At 44.1% G+C, this 25,371-nt stretch overlaps 1 protein-coding gene across 4 annotated transcripts in view; it reads left to right on the top strand.

Moving 5' to 3' along the window:
- LOC147634918 (flagellar WD repeat-containing protein Pf20-like) overlaps window positions 1-25,371 on the top strand; it is a 148,335-nt gene that overhangs the window by 29,111 nt on the left and 93,853 nt on the right. For all 4 annotated transcript variants that reach the window (XR_015266820.1, XM_086804181.1, XM_086804179.1 and 1 more), the window contains 3 exons: window positions 4,657-4,791; window positions 5,000-5,130; window positions 6,324-6,469. Coding sequence is in view for 3 of the 4 variants with exons in the window: in XM_086804179.1 (XP_086660305.1) it covers window positions 4,657-4,791; window positions 5,000-5,130; window positions 6,324-6,469 (412 nt within the window). In the remaining variant the exon portion in view is untranslated. The remainder of the gene's footprint in view (window positions 1-4,656; window positions 4,792-4,999; window positions 5,131-6,323; window positions 6,470-25,371) is intronic.

Below are 25,371 nucleotides of genomic sequence, written 5' to 3'. Positions count from 1 at the left end.
CATATGTAATGTAACTCTGTCTCTGGCTCCATCTGGCACAGCTGACAAATCCTGGCCTCAGCTGGTACTCCTCTGAATCTGCCAGTCTCAATCTCTAGCTGGTGTGAGGATGTGCGCATCTGACCAATAGCACACCGTACCCCATGAGAAAGATGAGCATCCATGTAGCTGGGTCTAATCACAAACCCATCCTCTGTGAGCTAGAGAAGATGATCTCTATAGAAAGCCATCTTCGTACCAAGCTCGTGTGTCGGCTGTATCCATGTCCTCCTAGTGTCCAGCTGAGTCAAGTCCTGCCTGATAAGTCTGGTAATCTCTGCCCGTGTGAGAGAGAGGGAGGGTGCATCCAGGGAGTAGTGAAATGGTGGTAGCCTGTGTCCATACTAAAGCCATGCAGTTGGAACCAAGCTGTCATCTGTGCATACCAACATGATCCGTCTCCCTGTGATGCCAATTGTCGTGAAGACTCCAGGGTTAAGCGAGCATATCTGTCTCTAGGGAGAGCCCAAGTGCTATGTATAAAGGAGACTGATCGAGTGAGTGCCTCTACTACCAATGGGGGGGCAGCCATCTCTGCACGGATAATATCATGTGGTACGGAGGCCTTGGCCCTAATCATCCGGGAAATCATAGAAACCAAGGGCCTCTCCATACGTCTCCATCCATCAGTGCTACCAGCTCGGCTGTGGTGATCCACTGAGGGTCCCCATATCTCCACTCCATATAGCATGGCTGAAGTGACCGAAGTGTCAAAGAGCTAGAGCTTTGTTCGAGGTTCCTGAAATTGAACCTGCGAACACATCCTCTCTAGTCTCCCCAATGCTGCATAAGCTCTGGTCAATCTGGTCTCCGCTGCTCTCCTCAAGGAAAATAATGGGCCACTAAAAACCACACCAAGGTAAGTATATGCATCTGTATACTCCACTGTCTCCTGACCATATGTAAAGGTGGGTACTGACCTCCTAACCCACTGTGTTGTGGTGTTAAACACCATGACCTTGGTTTTACCAAGGTTAACAGACAATCCACTGTCCTGTGCAAACGTGTGCAATGCATCCAAATGACTCTGCATCCCCTCTGGAGAATCCGAGATCAGCACAATATCATCAGCATACAATAACAGCGGAATCCATGTCCCTGCTAGTTGTGCTCCTCTGTCACCCTCCTGCTCTACATAGTCCGAAACTTCATCCACATACATCCCAAATAAGGTGGGAGAAAGGGGGCAGCCCTGTTTCAGCCCAATAGTGGAGTGAACCATCTCAGATATACCCTGAGTAGTACGTACCTGCCCCACAACTGTCCGGTATAAAGCCATGATTCCCCAAATCAGCTCTGTGGGCACTCCCATCTCCTGTAGTCTGCGCATCAGTCTGGCTCTCGGTACTGTGTCAAAAGCTTTGCGGAAATCCACAAAGCAACAATAAATCCTCCTGCCATATAATCTGCCCTCCTCAATAATAGCTCTAAGTGTCAAGATATGGTCAAGAGTGGAGAAACCTCTCCTGAACCGTGCCTGCCCTGATGCACGTATGCCCTCTCTCTCTGCCCATCTACTCAACTCCTGCTCAAGAATAGATGCATATAATCTAGCCAATGTGTGACCAATCATGATGGTACGATAATTCCCAGGAAGCATGGGATCCCCTGACTTGAAGATAGGCACAATCGTGGACATATTCCAAAAATCAGGAAAACCCTCACACATGGCTCGGTTAAACATCATAGCATTAAGCTCTGCAATCATATCTCCGGCATGAATAAAGTGCTCTGCTACCAAACCATCATGATCATATGCTCTCCCAGTCCTCATCCTGTCAATAGCTTTCCTTACCATCTCAGCCAGTAAAGAAAGCACATGTCTCTGGGCATGGCTCCCATGGGTCTGGCAGGGGCGGCCGTCCTGCTGCTGTGTACAGGGATGCTGCATACTCACCCCAAATCTCTGTGGAGGTAATGGCTGTTGATGGTGAATGCTCATGGAATAGTCTCCATGCCTCGCCTGAGTCCTGACTCATAAGTAACTGATACAAATCCCTCTCTAATTGAGCAAGATAAGCCCTCTTCTGCCGTCGCACTAGGTGCCAGAAGGTAATCCGTGACTGTCTGTGAGTGATGACACCCATGAGCACCTCTCTCTGTAATCTGATCCTCATCTCTCTGCACTCCTCATCATACCAACTGTTCTGGGGCATGTTCCCAGATCGTCTCCGTGTATGGGGATATGCCTTTGATGCTGCAGCATGAAGCGTCTCTATCAATATCTGAGTGAGCTCATCTAATGGCCGTCCCGGCTCCTCGGCACATAAGCGTCTGTATATCTCATCCGTGTACACGGTGTCAGTCTCCCTCGTAAAGGTATAACGAGTGTGTGTGGAGACCTGTCCCAATGGAGCGGTGCTGAATTGAAATGTGAGAGTGAAGGACAAGATAGCATGATCCACTGCTATTCCAACCGGCCTAGTGCCTACCATAAAATCTTGAAAAGAGGGAATGAGACTGGGCTGAGCCATAACATAGTCCACTGTACTAGCACCATGCCGATGTGGAAAGCTAGTGAAACCGCCCGATGTCGGGAATCTCTGTAGGCCATTCAGGATGGCCAATCCATGTGCAGTCCCCATGTCTATCAAATACCGCCCATACACTGTATGTTCCTCATCCTGTGAGAGTCTAGATAGGCCCATATCCCTAACATCAAGCTCCCTCAACATCTCCTCTGAGGTATCATAAATAACTGTCTGTCCTGGCATTGAAGTCCCCCAAGAGAATGATGTCACCATCCCTGAAGAACTCCCAAATGTCATCATCCAAAATAGAAAAGGGAGACTGCCCGCTAGGTGATGCATACACTGATGTACTAGGAGCAAAATAGCATATAGCAATGTAGAGATATCTGCCCGTCTCTGCCCTCAGTCTAACCCACATGTACCTAGCCTGCTCATCTCTGCGGACTATATGTATCAGTGGCTGTAGCTCCTCTCTAAACAATATTGCCACTCCTCCTGAGCCCCGTCCTCTATGCTCTGAACGAGTCTCCTGTCTACAAGCTGTCTCCCATCGGTATCCACTAACATGTGGCATGGACTGTCCAGGAGCCTGATGCGTCTCACAGTAGAAGATGATGTCCCTCCCAGTGAAACTATCCTCAAAAGCCCCTACATCAAGACGTAGAGATCCATTACAATTCCAAGTAGCAACTTTGAGTGTAGTCCCATAGGTCTCGCGCCGTCATGAAGAGCGCCTCTCCATAATTACCACTCTACCATCCCTATAGAAGGCCACTTTCCCTTTCTCTCGGGCTGCTCTTATCTCGGGCATAACTTCTTTCATGTGGGCAAGTTGTGAGAGTGTGAGGTCATCTCCAAGAAATATTCCCGTCTTCTTGAGTGTAGGACGTCTCTTCAAGAAGTCCTTCGCTTCCATGGAGGGGAAACGAATGATAAGTGCTCTCTCCTTAGAAGATTCGCCACTACCTTCTCTCTTCTTTTCCACTCTCCATGCCTTTGTGTGCGTGGCTTCAATGCCCATCATAGAAGAGCTCCTGGGTTTCCCCTTCCGCATCATCACGGTCTTTTAGACCGGAGACTCGTACATGTAAGGCTCGGGTCTTCCTCCTTTGCTCCTCTTCAAGGGTCATGTTGATGATGGTGGGAGTGGGGATGGGTGGCGATTCTTTACCTTTCCCTTTGTTGGCGACTTCGATCCATTTCTCTGCCTCGTCCATCTTCTTTTGTGTCTTTGTGATCACCTCCACCCATGAAGATGTCTTCTCTTTATGTTGCTCCTCCTCCTCTCGAATGATCCTCATTTGTTCCTTGATGGTATTCAGCTCTTCAATAAAGGAGGGCTGAAATTTTCCATCCTCAAGCTTGCTTTTTGAAGTGGCTTCCAACTCCTTTTTGAGGGCTGAGATTTCAGCCGCTTGACTTTTAGCATGCAATTTGGCCTCCACTAGTTCCTCCTTTAAGGCTGAAATCTCAGCCTCTTGCTTGGATGTTCTCTCTTCGAGCTCTTGGATTTTGTCAAATCCCTTCTCGAGTTTGGAGAGGCGGTTTATGATTGCGGTAATGGAAGAGTCGACCATCTTCTTGTTTTCTTTGATAATTGTGCCGAGCTTGTCCTCCACCTTCACGAGCTCCTCTTTAAACCCGGTCTTGGCCATGACTTTTTGCAGAACTTCCCACAGCCAATGGATTGGAAATTAATCCATGACACCAGCACGAAACAGCAGCAAACAGCAGGGAGAGAGGGGGGTTGGGGGTGGGGGGGGGGGGTTCAAGCCATGTAGGGGAAAGAGAGAAGAGAGAAGAGATTCAGCAGAGAGAGAGTTATGTTGCTGCCTTGGGGGCCCGAGGAAGGGTGGCTGGGAAGATGGAGGAACGGGCCAGCCCAGGCGGGCGAAACAGCGAAGAGAGAGAGATGGAGGGGACAAAGGGCGGGGTGCAGGTGGGGAGGAGGGGAGGGAGAGACGGGGGGAGGGCAGTGAGAGAGTGAAGGGCAGGCGGGCAGGCAGCGGGAGAGAGAGCGAAGGGGGGCGCAGGCAGCGGGAGGGGGGGGGGCAGCAGGAGAGAGAGAGAGAGAGAGCTGTGCATAAATATGCAGTTTCATCATATATAATCTCGCATCTGGAAATTGATGAACTTGAATATGTAGATGAGACACACACACATGGTGAATATACTTATGAGGAGGAAGTACAAATTTCTAGTGATTCTGAAGATGAAGATGCACATTCTGAAGACCTTGATGCTACGATCCGGTCCCTCCAAAAGCTTTCCTATTTGTTAGGTAATTTCAGGCAAATATATTTAATCTTTCAGAAGTACAATAAAATTAGCTGCTTCTTTGCAATGTAGGCACACATGCATGCATGCACACATACACACACCTAAGGATGGCCATATTTTTGGGCGCACCACAAAATTTTGTCATTTGGCTTGTTTTCTTTCTATAGATGCTACTGGTCATAATATATTGTAAATTGTATCTTCTCTAGGCAAAGACAAAATTGTGGAACGCACTCATGCAGAACATAAGCTGGTGACATGTAGTGCAGAGGTGATAGATGACTTTGTTCGAAATTTCCTAGTCAAAATGGGGCTTACAAAGACTCTTAACATTTTTGAGGTATTTTTCAAGGAACGTTTGGTTTATTTAATACATACTATTTTCCTCCTCCTCCAACAGATTGATGGCACCCCCACTGGCAGGCTCTCAGGGGATCCCCCTGATCACCTTCCTAGAGGATTTTTGGCAGCGCCCCTGGCGCAGTTTCCTCCCCTATAAGGTTTTATTCTTCTTGTGGTTGTTGGCTCACCGGAGCCTTGCTGTGGGCACTTGGTTAGCAATTTCGGGACGGCCAGCAGTTTGTCGCAGATGCGACGGCCCCGATGAGTACCAACTACACTGTCTTTGGGATTGCCTGAAGGCCCAACTGGTTTGGCGGCACATTCTCCGCCTCTTCACTCCCGACCCCACCAGTGCCCATACTGTTACCTGGGGGGCAGTTGCTTGGCAGGCGGAAGGCGGTCCAACACTCTTCTATGAGGATGACACAGCAGGCCTAGCTCTCGCGCTCTCACACCACCACATATCAGTGGTGACAGGCCACAATCCCCATCCAATATTGGACTCCGCAGACCAAAACATGCCAGCACTGGGAGCTCATGTGCAGCTTGACCACTTGGCACGTTTCGCAGCGAGTGTGCTGCAGTGAGATTATTGCAGGTGAGTCCACTCCTCCAGCTGAGACCATTGGAGCTATATGGGTTCATCTCATCGACATCGTGCAGGGATGCTTGGAGCGCCTGGCAAGGGACTCACTACGTATGCAGAGACAGTGGGCAGCTTTCTTCTGCACCTGGAGCACTGGACCCTTCTTCACCAGGAAGGAGGGCACGGTCATCTGGCATTTCCCGCTGCCACCCCCCATGCCCCTCTATGATGTAGCCTCCCTATGAGAGCGGTCAGCCATGGAGGGAGCACGCCCTCCTTTTTTCTAGTTTTATTGCTGTCATGGACGGGGTTGTATTACGCCTCTCTTGGTTGATTTTCTTTTCACTAATAGAAGGATCTTTTCTTGGAAAAAAAATGAATAAATTATTAGGACTTGATGGAAGCCATGTATATACTCCTCTATGCCTTGCAAGGATATAAACATAATTTCCTTTTTTTTTTGTTTGTCTTAACAAGAGGATTGCAAGGAATGTGCAAGCATGTGGTTCATTGGAAAATGTTGACACAAAACCTCAAAGATCATTTTATTATACCAGTCTTTTTTTTTGTGTTGCTAAAAAATATAAGCACTTTTGATAACCCAGACAGAGTGGTTTGAATTGAAAGAGAGTGGAAAATTATCAGAGAGTAAATTGGGCCCTGTTCCTGATGAGTATACAAGAAGTTTGCATTTGGAGGAGGTGCTTTCAAGTTTCAAACAACAACTTCAACAGGCCAATTACCTTGGACAGTATGCCCTTTCCTTGATGAAGCTTGCAATCTCTCTCTCTCTCTATCCATGAAGTTTTATAACATTAAAAAGTAGAGAAATTCAAGAAACAAGCTTACAAAAAATCTTGTATTCTCTCTCTCTCTCTCTCTATCCATGCTCGATATTTTGGAGAGTGGTAAACCATCTGTTGGGGGCTGATGCTCCTCTCATGTTTCATGTTTCATGTTTCATGCTCTTGGTATTCCATGATGAGATTTCCATGGACAGTTTTGTATCATTCCAGAGAAAGTTTTTATTTGTTCTATTTTATTTTGCATTCCATGATGAGATATGCCACAGAGAGGACATGGACTAGTCCCCTTGAGCCCTTAGGCACGAAAATGGCTCATTACAAGAGCCATTTTCTACACCTCTCACCAGATGATTTTATCACCCGCCCGGCGTACATGGATGTACACCTATCACATGGGCTACGTTGTGCCATTGGACAGATCCGGACCTCATCACACCAGCTGCGCATTGAGACAAGGCGATATGTGCATCAGATCTCGGATGACCGCATTTGTCAGCTATGCTACCAGGAGGCAGAGACAGAGGAGCACTACATTTCTTGATGTACAATCTATTATGAGATCCGAGGCCTCTTCCGAGAGGGTTTTGGGCCGTTACGCAGGGTCATTGAGTTTGAGGATCAGAGATGCCTGGGATTGTTCCTACTTGAGCTCAGGAGGCACAGAGAGACCCTCTTGGCAGACAGGAGACCGAGCCATGATGTACCTAGAGAGAGGATCCTGACAGATTTCTTTGGCACCAGCACCAGCAACCCAGCCCACACACCTCCTGATACTTCCTCCATTGGGCCATCAGGGCACCGGCCACTGTCCTAGGGAGTCACCATTGATAGAGTAGTCATCTTACGTTGTGCTCGTCGGCCACGCCCACCAGGATCCCTACCACGACATCCTCACCATCGCCAGATCAAAGCCATTATTGCTCGGCATCGGAGACGCCTACCTCGCTTCTATGACCTCTCCATTCTAGACAGCCCCATGGCGGAGATATTTGATTAGAGGAGAGGGCAGCAACTTACAGTTCTTATAACTGTAAGACAATCAGTTTATTGTACTTTTTAGTTTCATTTAGTTGTTCTCTTTGATGCGACGCCAACTTTAGATGTACTCTCAGTTTTGGTCTCATAGGCCATGATGGCCTCTTAGAGACGTTAATATATCATTTCATTTCATTTCATTTCATTTCTCTCTCTCTCTCTCTCTCTCTCTCTCTCTCTCTCTCTCTCTCTCTCTCTCTCGCATTGAGGATATCCGCCATCGACCGATGAGAGACATCTTTGGATAGTGATGTGTATGATGCTTACCTTTGTTGCTGGAGTTTTCCTCCCACATGTTATCCATTAGGAGCTCCTGGTACCGTACTTTTCCTCATAGTTGTTTCAGTTTCAGTTAGTTGTTTAATTGTTTTTAGCTTTCCTTACACAGACATTGTATCAGATCCACCAATTGTTGTAACCTTTTTGGTCTCATAGGTCATTTTGGCCTTTTGAAGACGTTAATATATCATTTCATTTCATTTCATTTCATTTCTCTCTCTCTCTCTCTCTCATATACACACATCCGCCTAGATTTGATCTGGATATACACAAGTCAGACCTGGTTGATCCCATTAGAGCTCCCTATGAAGCTTTGTTTCAACATAGAGCATTTCTTGAGATTTACAGAGGACAGCTATATCTTTATTACATATGTCTCATTATTTGAAGATTCTCATTGGTCATTGGTCAGATGAGAGTATCGTCCCATTGTCTCCAGATTGAGGCTGGCGGGAGAGCAGAGATCATTCCATAGGAGGAGCAAGTATGCAGGGTATGCACCATTGGGGATATAGAGATGAAGGAGCACTTCTTGTTTACATGCTCAATCTAATATGAGATACGAAGGAGATTCTGTTTGATTGCTGCTTCAAAGAGGCATTTGGCCCCCTCTCAAGGGTGATGCATAACAGAGATTAGAGGTTCTTGGGTATGTTACCTTATAGAGCTATGCCTTGATGCCGCTACATTCAGGGAGGCAGGATCAGTTGTATTTATCTACTCAGACTCTCATGATAGATTTCGTTAGCTCATCTCAGACATTGACAATGGACATCTGGTTGGGGTGACGCTAAGGCAAGCTGATAGACCAGGGGGGATGCGTGAGATCCTGCCACAGCATTGGCTTTTTGTCCAGTGATACCAGGCCTAGTAATATAGCCATTTAGCGAATCCATGGTGTCACCTGAGTGAGGAACAGTCTCTCCAGATAGCCAAGTGGCCTCCCCCTCATCATAGATACTTTACCTATAACGATTCATGATCCGACATATGGTACGACCCGTATCGTTGGTACCTTAGAAACCTTGAATTTTTTCACTTATGCATACACATGCATAAATATTGCATGTATGCATACATACATACACACACTTTTTTTTTTTTTTTGTAAAGCTTCATGTCATTACTTACAGGTGGGAAACCTCAAAACGAGGAAAACCCACCAAAAAGACCATATACAAGGGAGACTACTAGAGTGTTCACTATGTTCAGTGTGAACATAGTTAAACATCTAAAAACAATCTGTAAAAAGAGCATACAGAGATGAGTCAATCTCATGAAGAGAGAGACAGTCATATAAAGATTGCTGAAGAGAGGAACGGAAGAATGAGTAAGCATCCAAATAAGGCCCAGTAAAAACTATCCTGTTGCGAGACTGCCAGGTAGTCCATAAAGCCCAGTAGCGAACCCAATCAAAGAAGACTTTATAGGATCTAAGGGGTGAAGGGAGAAGACCGAAGATCCAAAAGTATTTCCCAAAGGGTGCCTGTCGGAAGCGGGCTCTCAAACGTGCAGCAATCCGATCCAATAAAGTCTTGGTCAGAGGACAACTCCACAAAAGATGAAAGACTGTCTCTTGAGAAGCACCACAACTATGACAAGTTGAAGGTGCCAAAAGTCGCCTAGCCAAGAAAAGGCCGACTGGCAAGACTCCAATCAAGCATCTCCATAAAAAAAGTCTACTTTTCAAAGGAAGACTGCATTTCCAAAGAGAATGAAGCCGCTGTTTCCACCAACCCTGACTTTTATGAAGATGCCAAATCTGATTTGCATGTTCTTGAACCCAAGAGGCAGGCAACAAGAGATGATATATTGAATGAACCGAAAGTTTAGCCATTGATAAAGGGCCTCGTGCAAGTTGTTCTCTTCTAAGGCTCCAATCAGCCAAACGATCAGAACGATCCAAATCTGCAATTGGTTCAAAAGGAGCAAGAAGCTCTCGAATAAGCTGCCAGATTGATCTATAATGCATCCCCAGACCAAATTTTCTGGCGGCAACCACAAAAGAAAGCACATGGCCACCAGCATCCAAAACATCATCAATAAGATAAACTCCTTTCTTTGAAAGGAAATATGCCTTCCTAGGCTCTCGTAGAGCCAAGGGTACATCAAAAGCCTTTGACCAATGAATACTCTCAAGGCGAAGCGAAGAAGATTGCGCATTAAGCCTGGGATTCCAAAAAAGATATTGCGTAACCTGTTTCCAGGCAGAAATTAACTTAGATGAAAGAGGGCAGCCGACAATTTTTCCATCGAAATGGCTGAAAATTGCATCCCAATACGTAACAGTCCACTTTCCAAAAGCAGGTGAAGACATAAACATACACATATGACCCAACATAATAGCCCATGGCTGGCGCTGATGTACAAATTCCAACAGCAAAGTGGATTTACGAGCAAGCACATGAAAATGAATATTCAATATGTTCAAGCCACCATGTATCTTTGGAGAACACATCTTTGGCATTGACAAAAGACGAAGACCCTTTTTACGATGTTGAGTTTTCCACACAATTGCCATTGCCAGAGACAAAAACCGATCTATATCAGCTTTCCTCCACATAATCAATGGAAGAAAGAACTGTATGTAAGCCATTACAATAGCCTGCACTATCCTGAGACGTACATGAAGAGGCCAAGTGGAAAGGTGCCAATAATCAATTTTGCGATTCAATTTTAGCATAACCCATTGAATCATTTGTGAAGATGACAGCTGCCAACCCAAAGGGTAACCCAAATGACGAACGATATGTCCACCAGGAAGTATTCCACCGGGCCACAATACATGATGCCATTGCTGTACGTTAAGCGCAAGCAAGGTAGACTTATGGAAATTCACTTTCAAACCAGCAGCCAGATCAAAAAGTTCCAAAGCCTCCATTAATCTCTGAAGATCTTGTTGCGTATTCTTGGGCATAAAAAAAGAATCATCAGCATAAGCTTGAGCCAGGAAAGTATGCCCAGCAGGAAGCTGTAAGCCATGCAATTCATCAGTAGCTTGCAAAAAATCCAAGTAGCAAAGAAAAGGATGTGTGGCAATAGCAAACAACAAGGAACTAAGCGGACAACCCTGGCAAACTGAACGTCCCAATTTCCAAGAATCCGATAGAGAAGAGCTCAAAATCAAAGAAGCATCACTGTCATTATAGAGCCAATACACAATATTTTGCCACTTCGCACCGAAACCAAGATAACTCATAGTCATAGCTATATAGTCCCAATGCACAGAATCAAAAGCTTTCTCGATATCAACCTGCAAAATGAGTACATCCTGCTTAGTGTATTTGGTATATTCAATGGCAATATAAGCATTGGCCAAATTATCATTGATTTGCCTCCGAGGCACAAAACCATATTGCGCAGGATGCAAACCATCATGTAAGAATCCTCTAATACGATTTGCCAACATCTTAGTCAGAAGCTTATAGATGACAGGCATAAGAGTAATGGGCCTCCAATCAGAAAAAACTTCACAAAGATCCCGTTTAGGGAAAAGCTTAACCAATCCTTCTTTCCAAGAAGATGGTAGTACATCATTTGCCCAAGCTTCATTGATCATATACAGCAATGATTGTTCCAGCTGAGGCCAAAAAGCATGGAAAAATTCCACTGTCAATCCATCCCATCCGGGAGATTTCCATCGACCCATTGAACGTAAAGCATCTTTAAGTTCAATATCAGTGAACGGAGATTCTAATTCCAAAGCATCCTGTGGAGAAATAATGGGCCGAACATGATGCAATAAAGCATAACGAGCATTAAGTATGTCAGATGAAGTAGTTGGCGGTTTAGCAAAAAGAGCTGCAAAATGCTGACTAGCAATATATGAGAGCTCCGACAAAGAATGAGTCCATTGACCATCAGATTTTTTCACCCTTTTGATGCATTCCTTTTGTCTTGAAGCATGTAGATTTTTGAAAAAATCTTTGGAAGAGCAATCCTTATCTATGATAGCTCGATGTCGCGAACGTGTCAACCATTTTTGCAATTTTCTCTGATCATTTAGCATGAGGAAATGCTTAGCCTGCATTAAAGATTCTTGTTCATTAGCATTTAAAACCCGAAACTGAGCAAGATCATTGACATGTTTCTTTAGCCTGCAAGATCCGATCCCGCAAGTCGGCCATGTAATAACGACCATAATCACAGATCACAGCCTGCATGCGCTGAGCAAATTGAAACCAAGCAATGTCAATGTCCTCATGCATTTGAAGGGGCAAAGGCTCAATGGCTTGCAATACATACATACACACACACATATGTAATACATACCTACCTACACACATACATACATACACAGTACACATATACATACATACATATTGTATATATGTATGTGTGTGTATTTCTCTCTCTCTCTCTCTCTCTCTCTATATATATATATATATATATATATATATATATATATATATATATATGTATGTATGTATGTATGTATGTATGTATATACACACATCTCCAAGGTCAAAAGAATCCTGAAGAGAGAAAAGAAGAGATCTCCTGAAGAAAGCAAAATAGGGAATATCTTTGTGGCAAAGATCAGTTGATTTCTTGCACGATAGATGGACCATAGGGCCCAAAATTTGGTCCATGCAATGAAAGTATCAAATTCTAACAAACCAGGGGAAATGGTGCCAAACAGCCAAAAGAATTTTCCAAAATTTGCACGAGAATGGGGGCAAGACCGTAGAAGATGATAGACTGTCTCACGTGGATGTGAACATCTTCTACAAGATGTTGGAGCAATAAGTCTTTCAACCAAAAAGCTGCCAACCGGTAAGGCACCAACGAGGCATTTCCAGAAGAAGACTTTCTGTTTGAGGGGTAATCTACTCTTCCAGATCTTCGAGAGAGCCACCCTCCACCACCTGGAAGGCTTGTCGATGTGCCATAATGAGTTTCAGTGAGCTTGTATCCAAGGAGAAGGAAGAAGCAATTTGTATGCACTGGCTATAGTCGAATTGTGAAGGGGCACCGCGTGACAGCTTGCATTTTGACTCACCAAAATCCAGTCATCCAGGGCATAGTTGCACCCGGTTCACGCACCGCCGATTGAGTTCGGTTCGAGGCGGTTCGGTACAGTACGGTGCGTTGCGGTGCGATTCAGACCTGAACTGACTGTTTTTTTTCTGGCCGTTTTTTTTTCTGCCCGTTTTTTCCGTTGTTTTTCGTCCGTTTTTGTGGTCGTTTACGACCGTTTGGAGAGCCGTTTGATACGTTTTTCTCATATAAGATATTCTTCCCTTTATTTTAAAATTCACAGTGATCCCCTTGAGGCTAGTCCTCGACGCGATGCTATCTTGGCACTCGTGGAGAAGAGATGGAAGTGGACGAAGAGGCCTATCCATGGCCTTGCTGCTTTGTTGCATCCTGCCTACAAAGCACTCCCACTTTTCACTGATCAAGAGTTGCTTTCAGCTAGGGATGCTTTCTTACCGAAAGCATTACCCGATGATGAGAATGGGCAATTTCAGTTCTTACAGGAGCTCATCATCTATAATGATTAGAGGGGCTCCGCATTCGCCAATGCGGTATGTCGGAGGAGGGATTCTATGGTGAAGCCTCTCTTTTGGTGGGAGTCATTTGCTTACCAACAACCTTACCTACAAAGAGTGGCTTTGAGGATTCTAGCGCAGGTAACCACTAATCACTTGGCACCAAGTTACTAAATTATGTATAGATACTAGAATCCTGAACATTGTTTATTTTTATTTTGTGGATTAGGATTTCTCTTCGGGTGCAAGTGAGAGGAACTGGAGTTCCTACTCACTTATACACACGAAGTTACGCAATCGACTGAGCACGAGACAGTTAGAGCGGTTGGTCTATTGCCGCAATAACTTGCGCATGGTGCATGCAATGCACGATATGAGTCAAGCTAGACAGGTATATTGTTATGTAACATGTTAGACTTACATAACTTTCAATGTTTTATTATTTAGCTCCTAATTAATCATAAAACTTGTAGGTAAATGTCGACGAATTCAAGTTGACGTGACGTGGACACTCTTTAAAGTGTCCACAAGGAGCGTAATAGAGAGGAGGAGGCCATATATGTAGAGCTCTACAAAGAGTTAGAGGAGATTGATAGACGAGTCTCTCACACTCGTCGTGGCCGCCGAGCTAGAGGTGGAGTACAGGTTTGGCCTATTCTTATCTTTGGCTCTCGAGGCTCTGATCGCCCAGTTGCTACCTATGTAAGACGTGGCTCTCGGAGCTCTACCTCCGCAGCGATTAGAGTTGAGGATGCTTCCATTGCGGAGTCTTCTTTGGCAGTTCATGGTGATATTAGGGAGCCTGAATATGATGACGAGGGCAACGTTCTTAGCGATGGGGATTTCGGTGGGAGCTCTGAGGTGTCCTCCTCTAGTGAGAATATTGAAGAGCCTAGCGATAGCTCTTAGTCCTGACTCCTGACATAGATGGTGACATAGGCTTTTAGCCTCTATATTCCTCTATGGGCTTTTTGCATTTTTGTACTCACATTTTTGTACTTGCCCAGGCAGCATGCCGACTTTTGGGGCTTTATATATATTCATGACTCTTTGTTGACATGTCACATGTACATTTGTCTACTTTCATTTTCTATGCAACTTGCAAATTGCAAGTTGCAACATTCTTTTATGTTTTGTGTAAGTTATAACTTTATAAGTTGTAAGTTGTAACTTCTCTAAGTTTTGCATCTATATTTATATTTTTAACTATTTTTTAATGGACCGTACCTTCACCGTATTTTTTATTTTAAAATTTAGCGGTGCGTTCCAAGACCGTATTTGAACGTACCGTACCGAATCGAACTTTTCGTACCTGACTCCTAGGATCCAGGGTATGACTCAATTGTAGAGGAGGTACAGGCTGAAAATCATGCAATAAAGAACCTACGATTCGCCATATCGGTCTATGATGTAAACCTAGATTGTAAAGGGCCATAGCTCACTGTCATTCAGTACATCCTCAACATATCTGACTGCTTTAGTAGAAGGGTAATAGGCCTTCCTTGGCTGTAACAGAGCAAGAGGTTGCTGAAATGCACGACTCTAATGAATGCTCTATTTGTGAAGAGAATTGCCTTGATCAGGCGGTCTACTAGACCATTTTATTTGAGCCATGAGAGTCTTACCAGTCCTGGATCAGTTTTGTGGAGAATGGGCATCTAGGAATGCGCCCTTGTAAGCATCAAAATATAACCTCAGCATGAGTTTTCGTCCACTGCCCAAAAGTTGAAGTTTTGTTTGCTGTAACAAGTCTTGATAACATCAAAGTCGAGGGCTGTTTTTGCTCCAAGAAACTCAAAAGAAGAGAAGCTTTCCTTGCAATAGCATGAAAGTGTAAATTCAATATATTGAGGCCACCATGCATTCTTGGAGTATAGGCCAAATGCTTTTTAAGTAGCCTAATGGGTTTTCTGTCCACCTTAGTACACCAGAAACATGCTAAGGCTGCAGACATGAAACTATCCAAATCGACAGAAGACCAGGGAACAAGAGGCAAGTGAAACTCAATGTAAACCATTATAATTGATTGCACGATTCTCAATCCAACATGCAACCGCCAGGTAGATAATTTCCAATATTGAAGTTTGAAATTGAGCTTGTCCAACACCACTCTCATTCTCTCTTTAGAGAGACATTCCAGCCCAGAGGATACCCAAGATGTCTGACTATTTGATTTGGGGAAATTATCTGACGTGGCCAAAGAATAGAGTGCCAATCAGAGTGCTTAAGCAGAAGAAGCTTGGACTTAGCAAAATTGATTTTCAAGTAGGCCACAAGACCAAACAAGTCCAGAGCATCCATAATTATTTTAACATCATCTTGGGTGTTCGTTGGAAAGAAAAATGAGTCATCCGCATAAGCTTGGCTAACAAAGTGATTTACATCCAAAATCTGTATGCCATGTAGCTTGTTTTCTGCAAGCAGTTTGTCCAATAATAAGAGCATGGGATGAGTGGCTATTGCATAGAGCAATGCACTAAGAGGGCAGCCTTGTCGCATTGATCTACCTAGAGACCAGAAATCTGAAAGACGCTTGTGTAATATACATCGAGTAATTCCTCCTTCATAGAGCTAGTAAACAATATCTCTCATCTTAGGTCCAAAGCCCATATTTTGCATGACATTGGCAATAAATTACCATTGCACTGTATCAAATGCTTTTTCTATGTCAATTTGCATTATGAGTACATCATGCCGAGTATATTTGACGTATTCAATGCCAATATAAGCATTGGCAATGTTATCCATTATTTGCCTTCTAGGCACAAAGCCATATTGTGCAAGGTGTAGATCCTTATATAAAATATTCTTCAAACGATTAACCAAGATTTTTGCAACCAGTTTGTAAGAGTTATGGGTCTCAAATCTGATAATTTTTCACAAAGATGTTTTTTGGGAAGTAAATAAACCAATCCCTCTTTCCAAGAAGAATTCTTTCCAAGAAGAAGGGAGTCTGCCCGAATACCAACAACAATTGATCATGAAAAGCAGCTAGATTTCAACATATCCCAGAAACCCATAAAAAATTCTATTGTGAGGCCATCCCAGCCTGGGGATTTCCATTTGTCCAGATTGTGCAATGGATGTTGTAATTCATCCATGGTGAATTCAATCTCCAAATTAGATTCCTGATTGGTGCCGTGCATCCATAATTCTTCGAGTTGATTCATTGGGGGCGGCAAAAAGGTTATTGAAGTAGCCATAAACTTCCCTTTCTAATTGCTGCGTATTATCAATTCAACAATCATCTTGATTCTCGACTCCAAGAATGCATTGTAAAGTCCTTGAAACATGTAAGCTCTTAAAAAAACTTTTGGACGAGCAACCTGTGTCTTTCAGAGGTTTTTGTTTGGACGTGATCTGCCACTTTTGCAGCTTTCTTTCATCATTTTTCTTAAGACAAATGGTTGCTTGCATCAATGCCTCTTGCTTTGAATCATCAAGACTTCTTTGATGACTACATTCAGTGAGTTGTTGAGTCACTAGTTTTGCATCCTTCACTTTATGTCTTTCTTCTCCCAAAAACCATTCACCATAATCCAAAATAACAGCCTACATGCGAATGGCGAATCTACGCCAAGCCATGTCAATGTCAACAACATATGCATCTTCAAAGGTTGCATTGCATGAGCCACTAAATCAACAAAAAGTTGATGTTTTAAATAGCCATTGTTGATCAAGAGTAGCCTCTTTTGTGGGAGTGGTACATCCATTTTTGACATGCCAAAGTACAACATCATCCACAATGGATAATGATCTGGAAGACACATCGAGTAGTCTATAGACATTTTGCAAGTGAAAGTATCATATTGATTTGCATTCAACATGTACCATCTGTCCAGACGAGCCCAATAGTTAGTAATAGCATTGCGGTGAAAAGTATATCCTTGCATGGCAGGCATCAAGTGTTTCCACAAATCACATGCTCCCATGTATTGAAGTGTAGCATGCCATTGATGTATTTCAAAGCCAAGCATATGCAATTTGTGGTTACTGTTACCATCATATTCAAGAGAGTTATTAAAGTCTCAACACAGAAATGCATTTGAAAGCCAAGGCTGAGCTCTCAATTTTTCCCACATTTGAGTTCTCATCAAAGAAGTCTGTGATGCATATACCCCAGCAAATTCAAAAATCTCTTCATTGACATGGCATTGAAGAACTATCCATCTTCCTAACGGATCATTATATGCGACACATGGCTAAAGTTCATGGCGAATCAACATGACCATTCCTGAGAAGTGACGAGTGCCATCATAAAAGATGTGATACCTTGCAAAGAGCCTTCCCTTCCAGCAAAAGTAGGCGCAAATGGCATAATATGTAGCAAAGGGCAAGCTGCCAATAAGTAGTGAAGAACAGTTCAAAAGACGAGTCAAACAGAGATGCTGCGTTATTGCAGACTGCGAACTATGAGTATCGAAACTCTGCAAGGCAACACCTAACAATGAGAGACGAATCTCTGCTGAGCTGTTGGCAAATCTTTGCTGAGCGGCCTGTTGATGGCGATTGTGTGCTGAGGGCGACAGAACTGAAAAGACACACCCCTCCCTGCTGAGGACGAGCGACAAGCAAGGCAATGAGAGCGACTATTTACAAGCGACTGTCTGGACAAGGGATGAGTGACGAGCAGGGCGAACAGGTTGACGAAAGGCAAACGATTTGCTAGAAGAACAGGGTGACGAGCAGGGAACCACCATGAACCCTCACGACCAACACACACAATCTATAAGGAGATGAGGGCTAAAATCTGCAAATTGTTGTGGATAAAACAAATACCATCTGTCAAGCCTTGCCCAATACGTAGTAAGTGCATTATGATGAAAAGTATATCCAGGGACTGACCCTTGGAGAACTACCCATAAATCTTCAGCCTGCATAGAAAGAAGCATGTCATCCCATTTGTGCCTTTCCAATGATAGCATATGAGATCGTGAAGTGGTATTATCTCTAGGCAGAGGGGAATTATTAAAATCCCCACAGATGAATGCATTGGATCTCCATGGATATCTGCATAAAGAATCCCACAAAGAGAGGTCTGGGAGGCATAGACTGATGCAAACTCAAAAATATCACCATTAACATTGCATTGTATTACTATCCATCTGCCACTATTGTCATTGAAGGCCAACTGAGGCTGCAACTCATGTCTAACCAGTATGCATACACCTGAATAGGTAGCAGTACCAGCATAATATATATCTTAGCCGTGCAAAAAACCATGTTGTCCAGCCATGGAGTGTTGATTGTGCTCTTGCAAACAAACAATATCTGGCTGCATTTTATGTACAAACAAACAATATCTGTCCAGCCATGGAGTGTTGATTATGCTCTTGCAAACAAACAATATCTGGCTGCATTTTATGTACATATATCCATAATAGCCTCCACTTTGAGACATTGCAGAGGCTCTGTACATTGTATGTAAAGCACTTAAGTGTTTGAAACATGAAAAGGTATGTACAGCAGAGTGTGAGGATAAGAACCAGACATGAGAGAGGCTAGGCCTCTGCCTGCATAGGCTGCATGCCTTCATTGCCCATGAAAGACATAGCATTTTCCTCTTCTTCTGAATCACATATGGGGATGCCCTTCTTCAGTGTGCCCACCCAATTTTGAAGGATAGGAGCAGAGGCTGAAGTAGAAGTTTGTCCTGGTGAGGGAGAAGAAGCATCCCATTGACGAGATTGAAGGGGGCGTTGCTTCAATACAACCACCTTCTTGGGTTGTTTAAAACCGTCCTGATCAATTCCCACAGTTTCCTTCATCGTCTCTTTCCCTTTATCTTTTCCTTTTCCTGCAAGTGCGGGCACCTGATTGACTGATTTTGCATTCTTTACTCCATTTGTATTTGCTGTCTTGACTTGCAAATTATCATTCTTTTCCCGTGTCTGGGGTGGCAAAGCATTTGGGGGGGGGCTGATGCAGGACCATTGGGCATTCAGAGGCTAGATGCCCAAACTTGTGACAGGCAAAACAAGCACCTGCAAACACACCCCACTTCAATTCAAAATACTTTTTGCCCAATTGCACTCCCTCAACTTCCACCGCAATAGAAGGAGGGGTAGGTATGTCAGTGTCCCAGAGAATGCAGAACCTGTTACGGTTTCCCATGGGGCGTGGTGGACAAATGACCTGTCCCAAGGAAGCAGCCAGGCCAGGCAACTCTTCACGCATATAGTTCGGGAAGTTTGCAACCTCAACCCATACAGGGCAGTGATGCCGTATAAGACTTTGATAGTCCTTGTTTGGGGACCAGGGCATAGCATGTACCATTTGCCTCCCATAAAACAGGGGAGAGAACTCAAGAAGCCTCTGCTTGCATGAAGCATCTGATAAATGCACCTCATAAAAGCCTCTGGAAGCAAAATACACTCCCTCTACAAAGCATCCTCCAAGGATGGACTTAATCCACTGCGCGACATCGCTGGCCGGCCGCAGGGATTCTTCCTGGAAAGAATATTATAACCGCAGTTTGAGACAACTTTCTGAGAGGGTTTACCAGGGACGGCAACTTCAATTTGTAGGTGACCTCTGGAATCGGTTTGCCCCATTCATGTCGTGACTATTGAAAGTCATCCTTAAGGGTATCAAACACATACTGAGCTTCCAACGTAAATGCATCATCTTGTAAAGCCGGCTCTGATAGGCGTCGCTTAGCATCTGCAGATCTTTCTTTTCGGGCATAGGTACAAACATCTAAAGCTGAAGCCATTGATAGAACCACGGAAAGGGAAAGGCTGTGAAAAGGAACAGGCTGACACACAGACAGACACAGCTATGCACGCACGCAGGCGCTGCAGCTTGCAGACTGAAGAAAGAGGGGAAGCGAAGGAGGAACGGAAGGAAACACGCAACAGCAGGATCAAACGAGCAGTTGAGCAGGCAGACAGTAATGACAGAAAAAAACAAGTGACACTCACTACGCTGATTACATACAGGACAGAAACGACAGAAGGAGAAAGCGGAAGTGCAACGTCAGCAGGAACAGGAGACGGCAGGACACGCGTACCACACGTGCACACACACAAGGGGCCGAGCAAGTCGAGCAGAGCAGCAGGCGAGCAGGCGAGCAGGTCCAGCAGGTCGAGCAGGTCCAACAGGTCGAGCGTCTCTCTCCCTGCTGTACACACACACACACACACACACACACACGCACGCACGCACGCACTTACTTTTTTTAAGTGAAAGTAAAGCTTCTATTATGGAAAAACAAAAAACTACAAGGAGTTAACCCAAGGTGTGATTAACTCAGAAGCATTGGAAAAATAGCTCAAACTGGGCAAGAGAAATCTGCTCCATTCAAAGGCTGTCATGAAGCCACCGTCTAAGATGCACTATGAAAAAGGGATAAGGATCAAAGTTTTGCTGATTGAACATGGTAGTATTTCGCATTTGCCATATTGTCCAAAGTGCCCAAAATCTAACCCAAGGAAAGAACGTAGCATTATCCTGTAATCCCGGATTGCCCACACCAAAAAGGAAAAGGTTCTTGGAGCATCTTCTACGAGGAAAACGAGCAGCCAGATCATTAGCTAGACGTGCCAAGAACTGTTTGGAATAAGTACAATGCCATGACAGATGTGGCAGAGTGTCAATGTGACTATGACATCTACAACATCTGTTAGATGCAATACCACGTTTCATAAGAATATTAGAAACGGGCAATGTTCTAGTCAAACATCTCCACAGAAACAATCTTTGTTTGAGTGGAAGACCATTTTTCCATATACATTGCAAGCGTTTCTTCCACCAACTTTGAGGTTTATTCAGAACCCATAAGTGATTCGCATGCTCTTGTATCCATGGCCGTGGAAGTAAATGGTGGTACATGGAGGCTGCGGTAATCATATGCAATCGTAATCTTCTTCCATCAGGATGTTGGAAAGCCCAATGATGCATCCTATCATGCGGATCTAAAGGGGGCATTGGTTTGAGAGGATGCAACATATCTCTGAGCTTTCTCCATAGTGGCCCATGATGCATACCAAGCCCATATCTTCTAGAAGCCTGCAGAAAAGAAAGTACCATGCCAGTGTCATCCACAACATCTTCTATTTGATTTATGGCAAATCTTGCGAGGGAATATGCTTTTCGAGGCACTTGAAAAGCTAGAGTCTTAGGATGTAGAGAGGACCAATGAATACTTTCCAAGTGCATGGAATTGCCTTGAGGAGCTTCCCTACCATACCATGAAATAGTGGATGTTATAAGCTTCCAATCCTTCAGCATGCGGTTGATATATGAGTAGCCCGCAATCCAACCTTCAAATTTCTCAACCATCACATCCCGATCAGTGGGAATCCTGTTACCATATGCAGAAGTAGACATGGTGGTCATCAAGGTTGACATCATTATTGTCCAAGGGTTAAAAAAAAACGAAAAAAAAAGAAAGAGACTTATATTAAGTATGAAAAAGACATACAACAATCACAGCTATAAGCTGGAAAAGAATGGAATCACCCCAATATGTAAGGTGATTTCAACCACTGAGGAGCATCATGATGCCATGAAAGACCTGTGGGACTAGAGGAAAAGAAAATGCCATGGTCCCACTTCCGCATAAATATAACGTGCTTTGCCTGCGCAGAACGAGAGGACCCCTGAATACGAGCCCAAGTAGCCATAAGAGTATGGATGATATCACCCCGCATAGTACTAATGCACTCAGACCCAAAAATCTAGACACCCTCAATAGTCTCTGTGCATCTAGCTCTCTAGATCTGCCATGCTGTAATACTGGCAACAATCTCCCAACTGGTGTCAATCCTCTATCTGGGGGGTGTTTAATCGGAGTGAGGGACATCCTGCAATAAACCAAGACATCCATCTACATTTGAGGTGGATGTAATGATAGCATGGCATAAGTTGGATGCATCGAAATGTGAGAATCTTGAGGATTACAACAAGAAGTTTTGGGAAGCTTTACTCCCAGTTACTTCTTATCGTGCAATGCCACTGTTAGAGCAGGTTGAGAAGTATTGTTGTGGGTTGCCCAAGGAAGTGCGTGACTATTGCATTAAGACTCGAGCAACAAATATGTCGCAGATGATAGAGAATGCCATGACAGCAAATGCGTTACTCAGTGGGGTTTCAACTAGATTTAAGGGAAGCAAAAGCACTGGCAAGAAAACTGAGAAGTCAGGGCATGCATCTCGAGATGCAACAGTGCTTGCAGAGAAGCGGGGTAAGATGTTACCAATGCCCAAGAGAACTCCTGAGGATAAGCAAGCTTTGTTGGATGCCAAGAAATGCTTTTTCTGTACCGAAGAGGGACATATGTCTTTCAATTTTCCCAAGCGTAAGTCCAACAAGGACTCTGACACTAAAGGGGAGCCCAAGTCTAAGAAAGCAAAGCCTTGTGTGCAGGGTTAGTTCCTGATCTTGTTGGGGAACAGCCAGGTGGTGAGGAGACTGAGTTGTGCAGAGCATGGGGCAAAGTTAGAGATCAGAATGCTTTGATTTTCTTTGACACAGGTGCTAGAGCCAACTTTATCTCACCAGATTTGGTTGGCAGATTGGAGATCCGTGCAGAGGATATGGGGCCTTTGTATGAGGCTAATATGGCTTGTCCTGGGTATGCAGAACTTGTTACCCCTATTATTGGGAAGCTAAGGCTTCATGTGGATAATGAGGAATTCTATATCATGCCACTTGATGGGAGTGATGTTTTGTTGGATATGCCATGGTGTCATAGAGTACATGCGGATGTGGATACGTACAATAGGAAGATTACTTTGACTCATAAGAGGGAAAGATCACATTTTGGATGTAAAGCTTAAAGGGAAATCTGTTCCTATTGTATCGGCTTCGGCCATTTCATCAGTAATGAAAAAGCATCTTTCTGTGTACTTGGTATATATAAAGGATGCAAAAGATGATGAATCTCAATCTAATTTGTCTATGTTAGATAAAGACAGGATTGATTTCTTATGTGAGTACCAAGATTGCTTTTCCGAGTCATTGCTAGGAGAACTTCCTCCGCAAAGGCCAGAAGATCATGCTATTGATCTTATTCCGGGGAGTACCCCACCAAATAGACCGCCGTACCGTGTTAGTGCAGCCCAACAAGAGGAAATTATGAGCCAGGTATGGGAGTTGTTGAAAAAAGGGGTTGATTCAACCTAGCTCATCACCCTTTTGCTCACCTGTGCTCTTAGTGCAAAAGAAAGATGGTTCTTGGCGCATGTGTATAGATTACAAGGTGCTAAACAAGAACACCATCAAGAATCGATTCCCTATTCCGAGGATCGATGACAGATTGGACCGCTTACAGGGCTCCACAGTCTTTAGTCGGATAGACTTGAAAAGCGGGTATCATCAGATACACATTAGACCCGAGGATGTGCATAAGACAGCATTTCGGACCACCTTTGGGCTATCTGAGTTCTTGGTCATGTCCTTTGGCTTGACAAATGCTCCCGCCACCTTTAACAGGATGATGGACAGGATTTTCCAGTCTCATAGAGCATTTGTGGGCACATTCTTTGATGACATGAGTGTGCATTCAGGCTCAGAGGAGGAGCATAGGGAGTATTTGGCCACAGTGTTTGAAGAACTCTCGAAGTATAGCTTGGTCATAAATGGCAAGAAGAGTGAGTTCTTCTTGGAAGAAATACACTTCTTGGGGCATATCGTGTCTAAAGATGGAGTCCGTATGGATCCTTCGAAAGTGGAAGCAATTCTCAATTGGCTAGATTTGAAGACCGTGCATGATTTATGCAGCCTTTTGGGATTGTGTTCCTATTACAGGCGGTACATATGGTATTTTGCTGAGATTGCTTCGCCCCTTCATGCCTTAACAAAGAAGGGAACTCCGTTTCGATGGGCTGATCGGAAAATTACAGACTTTAAAAAGCTTAAGGAAAAGCTTACTTCGGATCCCGTATTGGTACTACCGGATCTTCGAAAGGCTTTTGTTGTCCAGTGTGATGCATGTGGGAACAACATTGGGGCGGTTCTCATGCAGGAAGGACATGTGATAGTCTATGAGAGTCGTATATTACAGAATGCCGAGAAGCATTTACAGGTCTATGAGAAACAGATGTTGGCTGTAATTCATGCTCTTTCTACATGGAAACACTATTTGCTTGGGGCTGATGTCACTGTGCAGACAGATCATCAGACCTTGCGTTATTTCCTCACGCAAACTAAACTTTCTGAGAAGCATATGAGATGGGTCAACTTTTTGTCTATGTTCGTTCCACTTTCAGATTGCACATGTGGACGGCAAAAAGAATATTGTGGCAGATGCTTTGTCACGCAAGCCACAGGTCTTAGCAGTTTCACTTGCTTATCATCATGAGCTTGATGAGATGAAAGAGTAGTATGCCTAGGATGAGGATTTTGGTAGGGTCTATGATCAGATGTCTGAGGTGTCAGCGGCATGATCATTATACTCTCAGGGATGATTTCTTGTTGATGCATGGTAGACTATGTGTTACCAGGCAGTTACAGCTCAAGGTTATGATTGAAAGTCATGCTCCACCGTATGCAGGTCATAGAATCATTGACGCCACGATAAAGGCAGTTGAGGCTTTCTTTTATTGGCCGACCTTGAGAAGAGATGTTGATGCTTTTGTTAGGTAATGCATCGTATGTCAGAAGGTGAAGTTTGACCGTCAGAAGACACCAAGGTTACTTCAGCCTTTACCTATTCCAGATAGACCATGGGAGAGCATTGCCATGGATTTTATATTTGATCTTCTGAGGACACAAACGGGGAATGATGGCATTTGGACATATGCAGGTTCAGTAAGTAGGCTCATTTCATTCCCGTGCGTAAGAAGATCAAAGTTGATCACATGGTGAAGTTGTTCATGGCGACCATCTTCAAGTATCATGGCATGCCTTCGTCTATCATTAGTGACCATGATCCACGGATGACGAGTTTATTTTGGAGAGGGTTGTTTTTTTTTTCCAGAAAGGAGACTTCTATTAAGTATGAAAAAATTTTACAAAATGGAGATTTCACACCAAGCAAGGTGGAGATCTCAACCAATCAGGAGCCTTGTGCTGCCAATAGGGTCCCGAATGAG

Source organism: Cibotium barometz, chromosome 10 (genome assembly GCF_041138505.1).
Source record: "Cibotium barometz isolate CiBa-2024 chromosome 10, ASM4113850v1, whole genome shotgun sequence".
Lineage (NCBI taxonomy): Eukaryota > Viridiplantae > Streptophyta > Polypodiopsida > Cyatheales > Cibotiaceae > Cibotium > Cibotium barometz.
The sequence above is the reverse complement of the archived record's forward strand: the minus strand, read 5'-3'. Positions and strand labels throughout refer to the sequence as shown.